This window comes from Balaenoptera ricei, chromosome 6 (genome assembly GCF_028023285.1).
Source record: "Balaenoptera ricei isolate mBalRic1 chromosome 6, mBalRic1.hap2, whole genome shotgun sequence".
In the NCBI taxonomy this organism is placed as follows: domain Eukaryota; kingdom Metazoa; phylum Chordata; class Mammalia; order Artiodactyla; family Balaenopteridae; genus Balaenoptera; species Balaenoptera ricei.
Window position 1 is genome coordinate 24,835,533 of NC_082644.1, and position 18,679 is coordinate 24,854,211.

At 34.8% G+C, this 18,679-nt stretch overlaps 1 protein-coding gene across 1 annotated transcript in view; it reads left to right on the forward strand.

The window, feature by feature from the left end:
- Positions 1-18,679, forward strand: part of LOC132367729 (V-type proton ATPase subunit B, brain isoform-like) — a 62,528-nt gene that overhangs the window by 12,511 nt on the left and 31,338 nt on the right. Inside the window, 1 exon segment of the mRNA XM_059926313.1 lies at positions 14,342-14,405. Coding sequence (XP_059782296.1) covers positions 14,342-14,405 — 64 coding nt within the window.

The following is an 18,679-nucleotide window of genomic DNA, read 5'->3' on the forward strand; positions in this document are numbered from 1 at the left end:
GGGCTTGCAGGCCTGTAGGGTGCAACGCAACAGTAATACATAGGAGTATGTATAGTTTTGTATTTACAAAAAAATTTCTGTGCATACTATATGTAGCATACATAGAAATCATTTGTGTATAAATATAAATAGAAATGCATTCGATTTTTGTATATTGACCCATATTCAACTGCCTTGCTAAATTTACATATTCATTTTTTCTGTGTGTGTGTGTGTTTTGAGCACTTAGAGTAAATCTAATTTCTTTTTTTTTTAAACATCTTTATTGGAGCATAATTACAAGGTGTTAGTTTCTGCTGTATAACAAAGTGAATCAGCTATATGTATACATATATCCCCATTTCCCCTCTCTCTTGCATCTCCCTCCCACCCTCCCCATCCCACCGCTCTAGGTAGTCACAAAGCACCGAGCTGATCTCCCCGTGTGATCCAGCTGCTTCCCACTAGCTATCTATTTTACATTAGGTAGTGTATATATGTCCATGCCACTCTCTCACTTCGTCCCAGCTTACCCTTCCCCCTCCTCATGTCCTCAAGTCCATTCTCTACATCTGCGTCTTTATTCCTGTCCTGCCCCTAGGTTCTTCAGAACCTTTTTTTTTTTTTTTTCAGATTCCATATATATGTATTACCATATGGTATTTGTTTTTCTCTTTCTGACTTCACTCTGTATGACAGACTCTAGGTCCATCCACCTCACTACAAATAACTCAGTTTTGTTTCTTTTTATGGCTGAGTAATATTCTATTGTATATATATGCCACATCTTCTTTATCCATTCACCTGTCGATGGACACTTAGGTTGCTTCCATGTCCTGGCTATTGTAAATAAAGCTGCAATGAACATTGTGGTACATGACTCTTTTTGAATTATGGTTTTCTCAGGGTATATGCCCAGTAGTGGGATTGCTGGGTCGTATGGTAGTTCTATTTTTAGTATTTTAAGGAACCTCCATACTGTTCTCCATAGTGGCTGTATCAATTTACATTCCCACCAACAGTGCAAGAGTGTTCCCTTTTCTCCACGCCCTCTCGAGCATTTATTGTTTGTAGATTTTTTGATGATGGCCATTGTGACCGGTGTGAGACGATATCTCATTGTAGTTTTGATTTGCATTTCTCTAATGATTAATGATGTTGAGCATTCTTTCATGTGTTTGTTGGCAATCTGTGTATCTTCTTTGGAGAAATGTCTATTTAGGTCTTCTGACCATTCTTGGATTGGGTTGTTTGTTTTTTTGATATTGAGCTGCATGAGCTGCTTGTAAATTTTGGAGATTAATCAGTCCTTTGTCAGTTGCTTCATTTGAAAATATTTTCTCCCATTCTGAGGGTTGTCTTTTCATCTTGTTTATGGCTTCCTTTGCTGTGCAAAAGCTTTTAAGTTTCATTTGGTCCCATTTGTTTATTTTTGTTTTTATTTCCATTTCTCTAGGAGGTGGGTCAAAAAGGATCTTGCTGTGATATATGTCATGGAGTGTTCTGCCTATGTTTTCCTCTAAGGGTTTCATAATATCTGGCCTTACATTTAGGTCTTTAATCCATTTTGAGTTTATTTTCGTGTATGGTGTTAGGGAGCATTCTAATTTCATTCTTTTACATGTAGCTGTCCAGTTTTCCCAGCACCACTTATTGAAGAGGCTGTCTTTCCTCCACTGTATATTCTTGCCTCCTTTATCAAAGATAAGGTGACCATATGTGCGTGGGTTTATCACTGGGCTTTCTATCCTGTTCCATTGATCTATATTTCTGTTTTTGTGCCAGTACCATACTGTCTTGATTACTGTAGCTTTGTAGTATAGTCTGAAGTCAGGGAGCCTGATTCCTCCAGCTCTGTTTTTCATTCTCAAGATTGCTGTGGCTATTCAGGGTCTTTTGTGTTTCCATATGAATTGTGAGATTTTTTTATTCTAGTTCTGTGAAAAATGCCAATGGTAGTTTGATAGGGATTGCACTGACTCTGTAGATTGCTTTCTGTAGTAGAGTCATTTTCACAATGTTGATTCTTCCAGTCCAAGAACATGATATATCTGGAGTAATATAATTATATATATATATGTATTATATATATAATATATTAGAGTTAGATATATTTATAAATATATAATTATGTTATTTATATAATAAATATAAAATAAATACATTTATATTATAATTATATATTTATAAATATATATTATATTATATATATTTTTTATATATATAAAAATATATATACTTTGTGGTATGAAATTGGTTAAATCAGTCAGAAAATAACTACCCATAAGGAATAGATTTATAATTTAACTACATTAAAATGTAAAAGTTCTGTACATTAAAACACTATTTAAAAATTGAAAGATAAAGTAATGAGTGTCAGAGAATATTTTCTAAAGATATAAACAATAAAGGATTAAAATGTATATAGATATATATAGTTTCAAATTTAAACATATAATTTTAAATCTCTTTGATTCAATAAGAAGACAGGCAACATATAGAAAATAGGTGGTGCTTCATAATAGAGAAAATAAAAATGGCCAAAAAGATATGAAAATTTGCTTAAAATCATTATTATTCAAGGAAGTACATATTAAACTATGGTGAGATACCACTCTATCCCCTCAGACTGGCAAACATTAAAAACCTTTAGAGTTATGAGTGTTGTTGAGGATATGTCACAACAAGAACTCATTCAGCATTGGAGGCAGTGCATATTAATCCGTCCCTTTGGAAAACAAGTTGTTTTAAATGGTAAAGTGGTGATATTCCTATCACCACCCCTAGGAATATATAACTTTGAGAAGCTCATGCGCACATGAACCATGACAGTATGAACAAGATTGTTCATAAAAGCAAGCATAGTAGTCCCAAATTAGAAACAACCCAAGTATTCATAAATAGTAAAATGGATAAATATGCTGCAGTAGAGTCATATAATGGAAATATTCTACAGAAATGGAAGTAAACAAACTAGAGCTCCATACAACAACAACATTGATGAATCTTACAAAAGGTTGAACAGAAGAAGGCATAAAAAAGTAAATCTATGATTCCATAGATTCCACTTATATGCAACTCAGAAATAAGCAAAACTAACTTGTATTGTTTAGAGATGTAAACATAGGAGATAAAATCATAAAGCAAAGCAGAGAAATGATCACTATGACAATCAAGAATGTGATTGCACATAAACTGGAGCAAGAGGGTTTTGATCATGAAAGAACACTCATATTCTTTTTGGGGACCTGCAATTTTTAATTTCTTAAGCTGGGTAGTAATTACATTAGTGTTTGCTTTATAATACTTTGTTAAATTGTACATCTATGTTTTGTTTGCTTTTGCACATACATTGTGTTTAACAATAAAAACTTTTAAATTATATATTACTTATATGTTGTAAAAAGATTTACCACAAAATTCAACAGTTTAAGTAGGCAAATACTTATTATCTCACATATTTTCTGAAGGCCAGGCCTTTGTGAGTATCTTAGCCGGGTGGCCTTGGGGTCAAGCCATAGGCCAGGGCTGTAGTCATATGGCTTGACTGGGGCCGGAGGATCCACTTCCATGAAAGTTCACACACATGTCTGTTGGTTGGGGGCCTCAGCTCCTTGCCATGTGGGCCACTTCACAGGGCTGCTTGAGTTTCCTTACCACATGACAGCTGACTTCCTCCAGAGTGAATGATTCAAGAGAGAAAGAGAAGAGGGCAATGCCTTTCATAACCTACTATCAGAAGTCAAACACTGTCACTTTGCCACATTCTGTTCATTAAAAGGAAGTCATTAAAGTCCAGTCCATGATGAAGATAGAGGAATTAAACTCCATCTCTTCAAGGGAATGGTATCAGAGTATTTGTGGACATATTTTAAATCACCATAAATTTTATCAGAAGTCTACTATAAACAAATTCAATGTAGAGTACCTATATTAGGAAAAGTATTTGCAACATATAGGAAAGCAAAATGACTTAATCTATTATAAATGAGGATAAGAACTCAATATACACACTGAAAAAAGACATGAAAAAATTCTAATGAGCATATAAGAGGAAAAATATAAACATTGCTAGTGAAAATGAAAATCTGAGTTTTTACAACTTTTCTGGAAGAAATGTCACATATATTGTATATTAGTGTGGAGACTTAAACCACTTAATATACGAAGAATTTATTTCTTTAAAAGGGAATAAAGACACAGACCTACTAGAGAATGGACTTGAGGATACGGGGAGGGGGAAGGGTAAGCTGGGACAAAGTGAGAGAGTGGCATGGACATATATACACTACCAAAAGTAAAATAGATAGCTAGTGGGAAGCAACCGCAGAGCACAGGGAGATCAGCTCGGTGCTTTGTGACCACCTAGAGGGGTGGGATAGGGAGGGTAGGAGGGAGGGAGATGCAAGAGGGAAGAGATATGGGGATATATATATGTATAACTGATTCACTTTGTTATAAAGCAGAAACTAACACACCACTGTAAAGCAATTATACTCCAATAAAGATGTTTAAAAAAAAAAGGGAGCAATATGTATAAAATATGTATGGAGATGTTTATTTTACATTATTTGTAGAAGAAAAGAGCTGAAACAAATTGAATGACCAATAAGTAAAGAAATGTTTGAATAAATTATGACACATCCATGATGTGAAAACATTTTTTAAACTTTCTATTGACCAATAGTGTACATACAGAAAAGTGCAATATTGCATGCATAAAGCCCAAGGAAATATCACTATCTGGTCATACTCATGATATCAGCATTCTAATCAAGAAAGAGAACAATGTCAGAACCCCCAAAGCCCTCTCAGCTTCCTTGTAGTCTCAAACTTCTCTGAGTAACCACTATCCTGACATCTGAGAACATAGATTAATGTTGCTTTTTTTGGTACTTTGCATGCGTGAAATCATATAGTATGTTATGTGGTATATTATATAGTCGACGCTTGAACAACACTGCTTTGAACTGTGGGTTCACTTATATGTGGCTATTTTTCAATAGTAAATAGTATAGTACTACACAGTCGGTGGTTGGTTGAATCTGCAGATGCAGAGGAACCAGGGATATGGAGAGTTGACTATAAGTTATACATGGGTTAACTCCCATGTTGTTCAAGGGTCAACTGTAGTTTTATTTTCCTTTGTATTGTGTTTGTCAGATTCATCCATACTACATGTAGTTATAGGTAATTGATTCTCATTGCTGCATAGTACTTTATTGTGTCTCAACTTATTTATCCACACCAGTTTTAACAGGTATTTAGTTTCCAGCTTGGGACTATTATGATTAGTGCTATGAATATTCTAGTACATGTCTTTTGGTAAATAAATGTGCATATTTCTGATAGATATATGCCTAGGAGCAGAATTGCTGGGTCATAGGATATGCATGTGTTTGGCTTTGGTAGACTCTGCCAAACAGTATTCCAAAGTGGTTGGACCAATTTATGCTCCCAGTAAGAGTGTATGAGATTTGCTGTTGTTCCACATTCATAGCAACACTTGCTTATTCCATGTTTTAGATTTCAGCTTTTGGATGTGTGTCATGAAGTGGTTCTCATAGATTTTCTTCTAGAAGCCTAATTTTTTTTTCTTCACATTTAGGTATGCAATCCATATGGAATTGATTTTTATGTATAGTATGAGGTAAGTGTCAGGTCACATTTATTTTTTCATATGGATATTCAATTGACCCAGCACCACTTATTGAAAAGATCCATCTTTACCATGCTATTTTGATGATGATAGCTTTTTAGTATAGTTTGAAATGAGGGACCATGATACCTCCAACTTTGTTTTCTTTATCAAGGTTGTTTTGACTATTTGGGTCTTTTGTGTGGAAAGATACACTGTGTTCATGAATTGGAAGAATTAATATTGGTAAAAATGACCATACTACCCAAGGCAATCTGCAGATTCAGTGCAATCCCTTTCCAAATACCAACAGCATTTTTCACAGAACTGCAATAAATTATTCTAAAATGTGTATGAAAACACAGAAGACACAGAATAATCAAAACAATCTTGACAAAGAAGAACAAAGCTGGAGGTATCATGCGCCCTGATCTTAAACTATACTACAAAGCTACAGTCATCAAAACAGTATGGTACTGGCACAAAAATAGACACATAAATCGTTAGAACAGAATAGAGAGCCCAGAATTAAACCCACACTTATATGGGCAATTCCTCTATGCCAAAGTAGGCAAGAATATACAATGGGGAAAAGATAGTGTCTTCACTTATTGGTGTTGGGTAAACTGGACAGCTCCATGAAAAAGAATCAAACTGGAGTACTTTCTCACACCATAAAAAAAAAACAAACCAAAAAACTCAAAATGGATTAAAGCCTTAAACGTAAGACCTGAAAACATAAAACATCTAGAAAAGCATAGTCAGTACACTCTTTGACATTGGTCTTAGCAATATTTTTTGGATATGTGTCTTCAGGCAAGGGAAACAAAAGCAAAAATAAACAAATGGGACTACATCAAACCAAAAAGCTTTTGTATAGCAAAGGAAACTTTTAACAAAATGAAAAAACAGCATGCTGAATAGGAGAAGGTATTTGCAAATGATATCCAATAAGGGGTTAATATCCAAAATATACAAAGAACTCATATAACCCAAAAGAACTCATATAACCCAATACCAATTGAAAAATTTGCAGAGGACCTGAATAGACATTTTTCCAAAGACATACATATGGCCAACAGACACATGAAAAGATGTCCAGCATTACTAAATATCAGGGGAATGCAAATCAAAACCACAATGAGATATCACCTCACACCTGTCAGAATGGCTATTACAAAAAGATAAGAAATAACAAGTGTTGGTAAGGATGTAGAGAAAAGGGAACCCTTGTGCACTGTTGGTGGTACAAATTGGTGTAGCCACTATGGAAAACAATATGGAGGTTCCTCAAAAAGTTAAAAATAGAACTACTATATGATCCAGCAATTCCACTTTGGGTATTTTTCCAAAGAAAACAAAAACATTAATTAGAAAAAATATATGCATCCCTATGTTTATTGCAACACTACTTACAAGAGGCAAGATATGGAAACAACCTAAGTGTCCATCGATAGATACATGGATAAAGATGTGGTATATTATACACAGTGGAATATTACTCAGCCATAAAAAAGAATGAGATATTTTGTGATTTCGATGTGACAACATGGATTGACCTAGAGGTTATTATGCTAAGTGAAATAAGTCAGGCAGAGAAAGAAAAATGATGTATAATTTTAACTTATATGTGGAATGTAAAAAACAAAGCAAATGAACAAATGAACAAAATAGAAACAGTCTCTTAGATACAGAGAAGAAATAGTGGTTGCCATAAGGTAGGGGGTGGGGGGTTGAGTGAAATAGGTGAAGGAGATTAAGAGGTGTAAACTTCCAGTTACAATATAAATGAGTTGTGAGGATGAAATGTACAGCATGTGGACTATAATCAGTAATATTGTAATATCTTTGTATAGTAATGTATTGTAACTAGATTTATCATAGTAACATTTTCTAATGTATAGAAATATTGAATCACTATGTTGTATGCCTGGAACTAACATAGTGTTGTAGGTCAATTATACTTCAATTAAAAAAAAAAACTAGTTCTTTGAAAAGATCAATAGAGCTGATGAGCCTCTAGCCAGGCTAACTAAGAAAAAAAGAGAGAAAATACAAATTAGTAACATCCAAAATAAAGAAGGGACATTACTACAGATCCCATGGATAGTAGAAGGATAATCAAGGAATACTATGAACAACACTATGGCCACAAATTTTTTTTTTTTTTTTAAACATCTTTATTGAAGTATAATTGCCTTACAATAGTGTGTTAGCTTCTGCTTTATAACAAAGTGAATCAGTTATACATATACAATATGTTCCCATTTCTCTTCCCTCTTGCATCTCCCTCCCTCCCACCCTCCCAATCCCACCCCTCTAGGTGGTCACAAAGCACCGAGCTGATCTCCCTGTGCTATGCAGCTGCTTCCCACTAGCTATCTATTTTACATTTGGTAGTGTATATATGTCCATGACACTCTCTTACCCTGTCACATCTCACCCCACCCCCTCCCCATATCCTCAAGTCCATTCTCTAGTAGGTCTGTGTCTTTATTCCCGTCTTGCCACTAGGTTCTTCATGGCCTTTTTTTTTTTTTTTTTTTTCCTTAGATTCCGTATATATGTGTTAGCATACTGTATTTGTTTTTCTCTTTCTGACTTACTTCACTCTGTATGACAGACTCTAACTCCATCCACCTCATTACAAATACCTCCATTTCATTTCTTTTTATGGCTGAGTAATATTCCATTGTATATATGTGCCACATCTTCTTTATCCATTCATCTGTCGATGGACATTTAGGTTGCTTCCAGGTCCTGGCTATTGTAAATAGAGCTGCAATGAACATTGTGGTACATGACACTTTTTGACCTATGGTTTTCTCAGGGTATATGCCCAGTAGTGGAATTGCTGGGTCGTATGGTAGTTCTATTTGTAGTTTTTTAAGGAACCTCCATACTGTTCTCCATAGTGGCTGTATCAATTTACATTCCCACCAACAGTGCAAGAGTGTTCCCTTTCCTCCACACCCTCTCCAGCATTTATTGTTTCTAGATTTTTTGATGATGGCCATTGTGACCGGTGTGAGATGATATCTCATTGTAGTTTTGATTTGCATTTCTCTAATGATTAATGATGTTGAGCATTCTTTCACGTGTCTGTAGGCCATCTGTATATCTTCTTTGGAGAAATGTCTATTTAGGTCTTCTGTATGGCCACAAATTTGATAACCGAGATTAAATGGAGTAATTCCTTGAAAGACACATCTGCCAAAACTCACACAAGAAGAAAGAGATGCTGAATAGGCCTGTATCTATTAAATAAATTGAATCAACAATTAATAACCTTCCAAAACAGAAAGCAGCAGGCTCAGATAGGTTCACTGGTGAATTCAAACATTTAAGGAAGAAATTATGCCAATTTTATACAATCTCTTCCAGAAGATAGACACAGAGGGGAAACCTCCTAACTCATTATATGAGTCCAGCATTACCCTAAAACCAAAACCAGATAGTCTTTAAAAGAAAACTACAGACCAATATCTCTCATGAACACAAATGCAAAAATCCTCAACAAAACATTAGCAAATCAAAACCAAAAATGTATGAAAAGAATTATACACCATGACCATGTGAGATTTATCCCAGGTGTGCAAGGCTGGTTTATCATTTGGAAATCCATTAACGTAATCTATCACATCAACAGTCTAAAGAAGAAAAATCACATGATCATATCAATAGATACAGAAAAAGTATTTGACAAAATCCAATACTCATTCTTCATAAAAACTCTTAGCAAACTAGGAATAGAGGGGAACTCTCTCAAATTGATAAAGACCATCTATACAAAATCGATAGCTAACATTATACTTAATGATGAGAAACTAAGCTTTTCCACTAAAAGCAGGAACAAGGCAGATGTCCTCTCTCACCACTCCTTTTCAATATCATACCAGAAGTTCTAGATAACTCAATAATACCAAAAAAGGGAAATAAAAGTTATACAGAGTGTAAAAGAAGAAATAAAACTATCTTTGTTCATGGATGACATGATTGTCTATATAGAAAACTCAAAAGAATTAACAACAAAATTTCTGGAACTAATAAGTTATTACAGCAAATTTGAAAGATGTAAGGTTAATGTACAAAAGGTTAACACTTTCCTTATCCCAGCAATAAACAAGTAGAATTTTAAATTAAAAACATATTGCCATTTACATTAACACAAATACTTAGGTGTAAATCTAACAAAATACGTACAAGATCTATATGAGGAAAACTACAAAATTCTGATGAAACAAATTAAAAAAAGAACTAAATAAGTATAGAGATATTTCATGTTCATGGATGGGAAAACTCAATTTTGTCAAGATGTTGGTTCTTCGTAACTTGATTTACAGCTTCAATGCAATCCCTATTAAAATGCCAGCATGTTATTTTGTGGATGTCAACTAAGTGATTCTAAAGTATATCTGGAGTGGCAAAAGACCCAGAATAGCCAGTATTGAAGGAGAAGAACAAAGCAGAAGGACTGACACTGCCTGACTTCAAGACTTACAATAAAGCTATAGTAACCAAGTGTGGTGTTGGTGATAGAACAGTTAAATAGACCATTGGAACAGAATAAAGAGCCCAGAAAGAGACTCACATAAATATCACTATATTTCTGTGAAAGTATCACTGATCTTGATGAAATACAATGGTAAAATGGAGAAAAGACACTCTCTTCAACAAATGGTGCTGGAACAACTAGACAGCCACATATTAAAAAACATAAGAATCTAGAGACAGACCTTTCAAAAAAATTAACTGAAAATGGATGATAGACCTTAATATAAAATGCAAAATTATAAAACTCCTAGGAATTAACACAGAAAAATTCTAGATGGCTTTTGGTATGGTGATAACTTTTCAGATACAACACCAAAGGTATGGTCTGTGAAAGAAATAATTGATAAGGTGGACTCATAAAAATTAAAAAAAAGAAAAACCTTCTGCTCTGTGAAAGACACTGTCAAGAGAATAAGAAAACAGCCACAGAATGCGGGAAAATATTTGCATAAGATTTATCCAATGAAGGACTGTAATTCACAATATACAAAGAACTCTTAAAATTAAATAATAAGAAAATGAACATCCTGATTTAAACATGGGCAAAAAACCTGAACAGATACATCATTGAGGAAGATAAACAGATGACAAAATAGCATGCCAAAAATGCTCAACATTATATGTCATTAGGAAATTGCAAATTAAAACAATAGTAAGATACCACTACACACCTATCAGAATGGCCAAAATCTGTAACACTGACAACACCAAATGCTGACAAGGATGTGGAGCAAGAGGAACTCTCATTCATTGCTAGTGGGAATGCAAAATGGTACCACCACTTTGGAAGACAGTTAAGCACTTTCTTACAAAACTAAACATACTCCTACCATATGATCCAGCAATTGCACTACTTGGCATTTACCCAAAGGGATTGAAAAGTTATGAACCTGCACATGGATGTTTATAGCATCTTTATTCATAATTGCAAAAACTTAAAAGCAACCAAGTTGTCCTTCATTAGGTGAATAAATAAATAAACTGTGAAACATCCAGGCAATGGAATATTATTCAGCACTAAAAAGAAATGAGCTTTCAAGCCATGAAAAGACATAGAAGAAACTTAAATGCCTATTACTAAGTGAAAGAAGACAATCTGAAATAGCTACGCACTGTATGGTTCCAATATATGAAATTCTAGATAAGGTAAAATTATGCAGACAGTAAAAAAGAACAGTGGTTTCCAGGGGTTCAGAAGGAGGGAGGAATAAATAAATTTGTGGAGCACAGAGGATTTCTAGGGCAGTGTAGCTGTTCTGTACGATACTATAATAGTGATACATGTCATTATACATTTGTCAAAACCCACAGGGTGAACCTTGATGAACTTTTGGTGATAATGATGTGTCAGTGTAGGTTGATTATCAAATAACCTGCAAATGTACTCTCTGGTATGAGACATTGGTAGTGGGGGAAGCTGTGTGTATGCTGGGGCAGGGGGTAACTTTTATACTGTCTCCTCAATTTTTCTACGAATATAAAATAAATAGAGCTTCTTAAGAAAATATTTTCAAATTAAAAAATTGAAAAGGAGAGACTCCTAACTCATTTCTGAGGCTGGTATTAGCCTTAAAAGGCCTTGTAAGAAAGTTACAAATCAATATCCCTTATGAAAATAGACATAAAATTTTCTAATAAAATTATAGCAAATTAAATCCAGAAATTTATAAAAAGAATAATACATCACAACCAAGTGGAGGTTTTCTTGTGATGCAAAGCTAGTTAAACAGACAGAGATCATTGATGCAATCCACTATATTAATCAACTAAAGGATGATTTGGCAATTGTTTTTCAGTAAAGAACCAGATAGTAAATAGTTTAGGCTTTGTGGGTGACATACAGTTTTTATAGCATATTCTTCTTCTTTTTACAATACTTTAAACATATGAAAAAATCATTTTTTGGCTTGTGGCCTCTAAAGAAATAGTCAAAGGGCAGGGTTTGGCCTGTGAGTCACAGTATGCTGACCCCTGGACTAAAATAATTAAAACCACATGATTATATCAATTGATACAGAAAAAGAACTTGAAAAATTCAACATCCATTCAACATTAAAACTGTAGTAAATTAGGAATAGAAAGCATCTACAAAAAAATTCTATAGCTAACATCATACTTAGTAGTGAAAGATTTAATGTTTTACCCCAGGATCAAGAACAAAGCAAAGATATATATTTTTACCACTCCTATTCAACACCATAGGTTGGTTGACAAGCCAGTGCAATAAAGCAAGGGGAAAAAAGCATAGAGATTGGAAAGGATGACATGATTGTTAAAGTAGAAATCTCCAGAATCTATTTTAAAAGCTACTGGAATGAATAAGTGACTGTAGCAAAGTTGCATAATAAAAGGTCAATGCACAAAAATTAAATGTAATTTATATAATATTAATGAAAAATAGGAAACCAAATCTGTTTTTTAAATACCATTTACAATAGCTTCTTTTAAAAAAAGGAAATACTTTGATATAAATCTAACAAACGTGCAGGAGCTGTACACTTAAAACTAAAAAAAGCTAATGAAAGAAATCAAAGGATGTCTAACAAATCTAAATAAATGGAGAGATATATCATGCTCATGGACTGAAAGACTCAATATAGTTAAAATGTCAATTCTTTAAAAAATGATCTATAGACTCACACAATTCCAATAAAAATCCCAGCATCACTCACTGTATATATTGACAAGTTAACTTTAAACTCTTTATAGAAAGTCATAGGAATGAGAGTAGCCAAAATAAATTTGAAAAGAAAAAAATTTGACTTTAAGACTTACTGTAAAGTCACAGTTATTAAGACAGTGTGGTAATGGTGAGAGGATAGACACATAGATCAATGGAACAGAACAGAGAGTCCAGGTATGAATCCACACAAATACAGGCTTTTTTACTAAGGTAAAATTTACATGAAATGAAATTCATCATGTTAACCATTTTTAAGAGTACAATTCAGTGCTATCGTTAGTACTAAGGTCTGTAGTAATTTCCTCACTTTCATTTCTGATTTTAGTAATTTGAGTTTTTCTCTTTTTTGGTCACTCTAGCTAAAGGTTTGTCAATTCTGTTGCTCTTTTAAAATAAATTTGGTTCATTTATTTTCCCTCTTGTTTTTCTATTCTCTATTTATCTCCACTCTAATATTTATTATTTCCTTCCTTCTACTAGTTTTGTGTTTAGTTTGCTCTTCTTTTTCTAGTGCTTTAAGGTGCAAAGTTAGGTGACTGATTTGAGATATTTTTTAATGTAGGCATTTAAAGCTATAAATTTCCCTCTGAACTTATCTCACTGCATCCCATTAAGTTTTGGTATAGCATGTTTATGTTTTTGTTTTCATTTGTCTTAAGGTATTTTCTAACTTCTCTTGCGATCTTTTCTTTGGCCCATTCATTGTTTAAGAGTGTGTTGTTAGTGTGCACATATTTGTGAATTTTCCAGTTTTCCTTCTGTTAGTGTCAGGGCAATTTTATAAGAATTTCTTGACTTACTTGGGCAAGGGAAGAAATTCATGAGTAGACCAGAAGAAGCAGAAATTTTGTGGAATGGATTCTGGCTCTCTTCACAGGGCTACTTTTTTCAACATTTAATAAAATAAGGTTATATTTTACTGAAATGACTCTCTCCAGCATTGACAGTGACAACTACAGGGAAACTTAATTTTTGATCCTGAGATGGGGGGGAGGAGAAAAGGTCGACTAGAGACCTGCCTTCTCCCATAAGAATGAGAGATGATAATACAGATGCTCATTCCTTCTACTCCAGCAATAAGATGTAAACCTTGCATTTGGTATGGTCTGGAAATAGAGCACTTTGTTTAGTCAGATATTACTGTTGTCAGAAAGTTACATACTTTCGTTTAAAATGCCAACTTTTCTACATTTCACACTAGTAAAGGCACATTTAAGTTGATTTTATTTATAACGGTCATGAGATAATGATAGCTGTAGTACCATAGTTCATTTCACCGCATCTCCAATTCCTAGAAATTCGACTTCATAGAAATGCCCAATGAACAACTGACTGGTAGCACTTTAATGGTTCTCCTGTGAGACCTCTTAGAACTGATTTCAGATTGGAAGTATTACTACAGTGAGAAGTGAATTACTGTAATACCTTTTTTGTTGGCTAACATTTTACAAATTTTTCTCTGAAGGGTTTCACAGATGTGATTTCAGGATGGAGTTGGAAAAGTGAGAGTCCACTACTGCAGAAGAAACGAAAGGACAGGTTCCTCTCCAGGTATATAATACCATAAATAAATGATCATATTCGCCACTTTTTGAAATTACGATGGCTATCCTCAAGGGGAAATTGGAAGAGGTGAATTTCGAATTGCCAAAATATCTTGGCCTGTTTTTAGTTTCCTGAACAAGGTGCTGAGCTAGAGGAGCTCTGAAGTCCATTGCATCTCAAGGTTTTTAGTCTCCCTGACCAGAGAGCACAAGGGAAGCCGGCAGCCATTTCGGGGCTGATGGAGGTGTGCTGGGTTTACAGATGCCAAGCTGGCAAGCCCCAAGCTGGCTCGATGGGGTGAGCCTCTGCTCTCAGTTCATGCTGGAAGCCACCCCCAATTAGGACATAACCTGCACTGAGGTTAATTACTGAGGATATGGGTACCCTGTGGGTATTTTCAGAAATGCCGAAGTTCACACACTGTGGTTGTTTGACTGTAATGGCTAATAAACTTTAACAATGTTTTTGCAAGGAACTTTATGACGAACACCTTACTAGGCTGATTGTATGGTATTGTTAATGGTGTCTTCATGAAATTTATTACACATATTTATTTACTCATGAACTATTAATAATTTATGGGACATCATATTTGCTTTCTAATCCTAGTGATTTCTTTCCTACCAGAACAAAAAATTAATTCTGTGTCAAAGAAGCCTTGGTTTGATTAGATTCTTATGGAAATACTCAATATTGATAATCCTCTAACAGATGTATTCTCACCAATTTTTCTTCTATTATGAAAAATTTTGTCACATTTTATATTTATATACAAAGTGCGTGTGTGTATAGAGACAGAGAGGTTGGCTTTCAACTTTCAGAAGTGACCTAAATTTGTTTTTATTCTCATTTTGTATTATACAACTCTAAGCCATTATTAATATTTTACTTCATTTTAAAGTAAAAATAAAAGGATGGTGTTGGTTTTGAGGCTTCAAGTTGTTTCAGGGATTGAGGCAGGAGGTAGATGGGTCCCAGGCTGAACAGTTTCTCCCCTGTGGACAGGAACTCCATAATAGCAGGAACCCCATAAAAGCAGGATGATGGAGGAGGTTGGGCCCTGCTCAGATAAGAGATAAAAGACCACATGTTCCTCATTCTTGAAGTCAAGGAGACCTTCTCGACTATACATGCACAGAAAGGCTCCATGGAGGTCAAAAAGGGAGGGGGGGCCACCCCATAGTAAGTGATGTCAACTACCTATAGGCCTCTTCACCAGAATCCAACTTGGCTAAGAGATGTGCACGCACACGTGGGAGGACCCTGAGATAAACCAAATACAGACTCAGAACCAGGCAAAGCAAGATGATTGGTCTAAGGAAACCCAGAAGAAATGCCCCATAAAAGTGATACAAACTACCACGAGGGTGCGACTCTCTCTCTGAGCCCACCTGTGTGTCTATCCACATGTACTGTACTCTTTTCCTCGTAATAAACACTTTACTTGTTTCACTACTTTCCGTCTCTATGTGGAAATTCATTTCCACACAGCTGACGGGCCAGGGACTTGTCCCTGGCCACTGGTCCCTGGCAGTGTGGTGGCTAGGATTCAGCACTCTCACTGCCATTGCCCGACCTCAGTCTCTGCCTGGAAACCGAAATCCTGCTTCAAGCCGCTACAGGCCAAGGCCACCTGCGATCAGGATGATGCTGTTTTACCAAACAAACATTCTTTTCACGTTAACAGGTTTAAAAATTGCTCAATATCAAAGTATTTCTTCAAGTCATCCTTTAAGAAATTAGATTTCCCCACAAATGCAGAGCTTTGAATTCCAGCATATAATTTATTAAATTCTTTTTTCATACTTGAAATAATCACAAGAGTTGGTGGATGCCACATTTCTGAAGCCCTGACATTAAGGAACTAAGCTGAAAGGATATTTCCCAGGCTTAGGGTTTCAGGAAATTGCAGGTGGAGTAATGTCAACAATTCACAGGACTCTGATATAGATCACTAGTTTTCATTCTCCCAAATAGAAAAACTCGCCATGTGACCCTTCGTTGGCTGCTCTAGTAAAGCAATTTGAATTTTGCTGACCTAAAGTAAGTGAACAGTTTATACAAGCTTTAAGTATTGGTCATTTGAAAGAATTCTCCTGTTTCTGAGTATCGTGCCTTTTATGTTTCTAATGATACTTGCTTGGAATTCCTAAAAAGTATAATTATTTTTACTTTGGAAAGTGCTGAAGTATAGAGTACAGTATAGGATAGATATGTGGTATGAGGTTTGTTATTTAATTTCCTTAATTTAGGGTTGTTAATAATTTTCCTGAATCAAACCATTTCATTTGTATACTGCCTTTGTCATGATTTTGGAAATGTACTCTATGTCTTATTGTCATTATTATTCATGAAATTCTTTAGGAATTTACATTCTTTCTTCGGTTGGGCTGTGCAAATGGGAAGCCACTTTTCTTCCTGCCATATACAAATTTATCCAGCTCACCATAGATATGTAAAACTGCATGAGATTTTTTCAAAGAGAAATGTTAATACACATCTTTCTTTCTTTATTTCCACAATTACCTGAACCATAACCATTTTATTTTGAGGGATGATTAGTGTACTGAAGGAGAGTGATGATGACAACTGCTTTTCTTGCTGAACTTGAGAAAATAATAAAAATAAAGAGGTGAAGAACAGGTTAGTGAGGTAAGATTATATTTTTGTTATTTCCATGCTACTGAACCTCAGTATTAAAAATACTTCAGGTTAAATATTATCTTCCTTATGATAGCAATTATACCGCCTTTGTGAATGTTTTACTATACCTTTAGAGCTATGAATCTGAGATTGTAAGTCTCCATGTCATGATAGGAGTTACTAATCTGTACTTTTGTCCAACTCTCCCATTTTTCTTTCATGTTGCCTATTTTTCATAATTTGCAAGAGTTGTTTATACATTCTTTCAATGAGCTGTTTGATACTTACAGTGTAAACTGCTGATCACTTTTTTTGTGGTGGTTTATGATAAACAAAGTATTCCATTTTAAGTTCCTAAACATCAATATTCTCTTTAAAGCTTAGGGCTATTTATTCATTTTTTTGGTGACACATTATAATTTTATTTCATTTTCTTACTTTTAAAGTTGAAGTAAAATTCATACAACATTACATAAAATTCACACAAAACAAACCATTTTAAAGCAAACAATTCAGGGGCATTTAGTATTTTCAACAATGTTGTGCAAACACTGTCTCTATCAAAACATTCAACACATATTCATCGCCCCAAAAGAAAACCCCATACTCACTGAGGAGTTACTCCCCACCCCCCTTATTGTTAGGGCTGAATAATATTCCATTGTATGTATACACCACAATTTGTTTATCCACTCATGTGTTGATGGACATTTGGGTTAACTTTTTGATTATTGTGAATAGTGCTGCTATGAACATTCAATAAGTTTTTGTGTAGACAGATGTTTTAAATAATCTTGGGTATACACATAAGAGTGGAATTGCAGGGTCATGTTGTAACTTCATGCTTTCCAAGTTGGCTGCACTATTCTACATTTCCACTACCAATGAATGAGGATTCCAATTTCTCCACATTTTTGCCAACACTCGATACTGTCTGCCTTTTTAATATATCCATCCATATAGGTGTAAAGTGCTATCACATTGGGTTTTTTTTTTAAACATCTTTATTGGAGTATAATTGCTTCACAATTGTGTGTTAGTTTCTGCTTTGTAACAAAGTGAATCAGCTATACATAAACATATATCCCCATATCTCCTCCCTCTTGCGTCTCCCTCCCACACTCCCTCTCCCACCCCTCTAGGTGGTCACAAAGCACTGAGCTGATCTCCCTGTGCTGTGCGGCTGCTTCCCACTAGCTATCTATTTTACATTTGGTAGTATATATAAGTCCATGCCAGTCTCTGACTTCGTCCCAGCTTACCCTTCCCTCTCCCCTTGTCCTGAAGTCCATTCTCTACGTCTGCGTCTTTATTCCTGTCCTGCCTCTAGGTTCTTCAGAACTTTTTTTTTTTTTTTTAGATTCCATATATATGTGTTAGCATACGGTATTTGTTTTTCTCTTTCTGACTTACTTCACTCTGTATGACAGACTCTAGGTCCATCCACCTCACTACAAGTAACTCAGTTTTGTTTCTTTTTATGGCTGAGTAATATTCCATTGTATATATGTGCCACATCTTTATCCATTCATCTGTCGATGGACACTTAGGTTGCTTCCATGTCCTGGCTATTGTAAATAGAGCTGCAATGAACATTGTGGTACATGACTCTTTTTGAATTATAGTTTTCTCAGGGT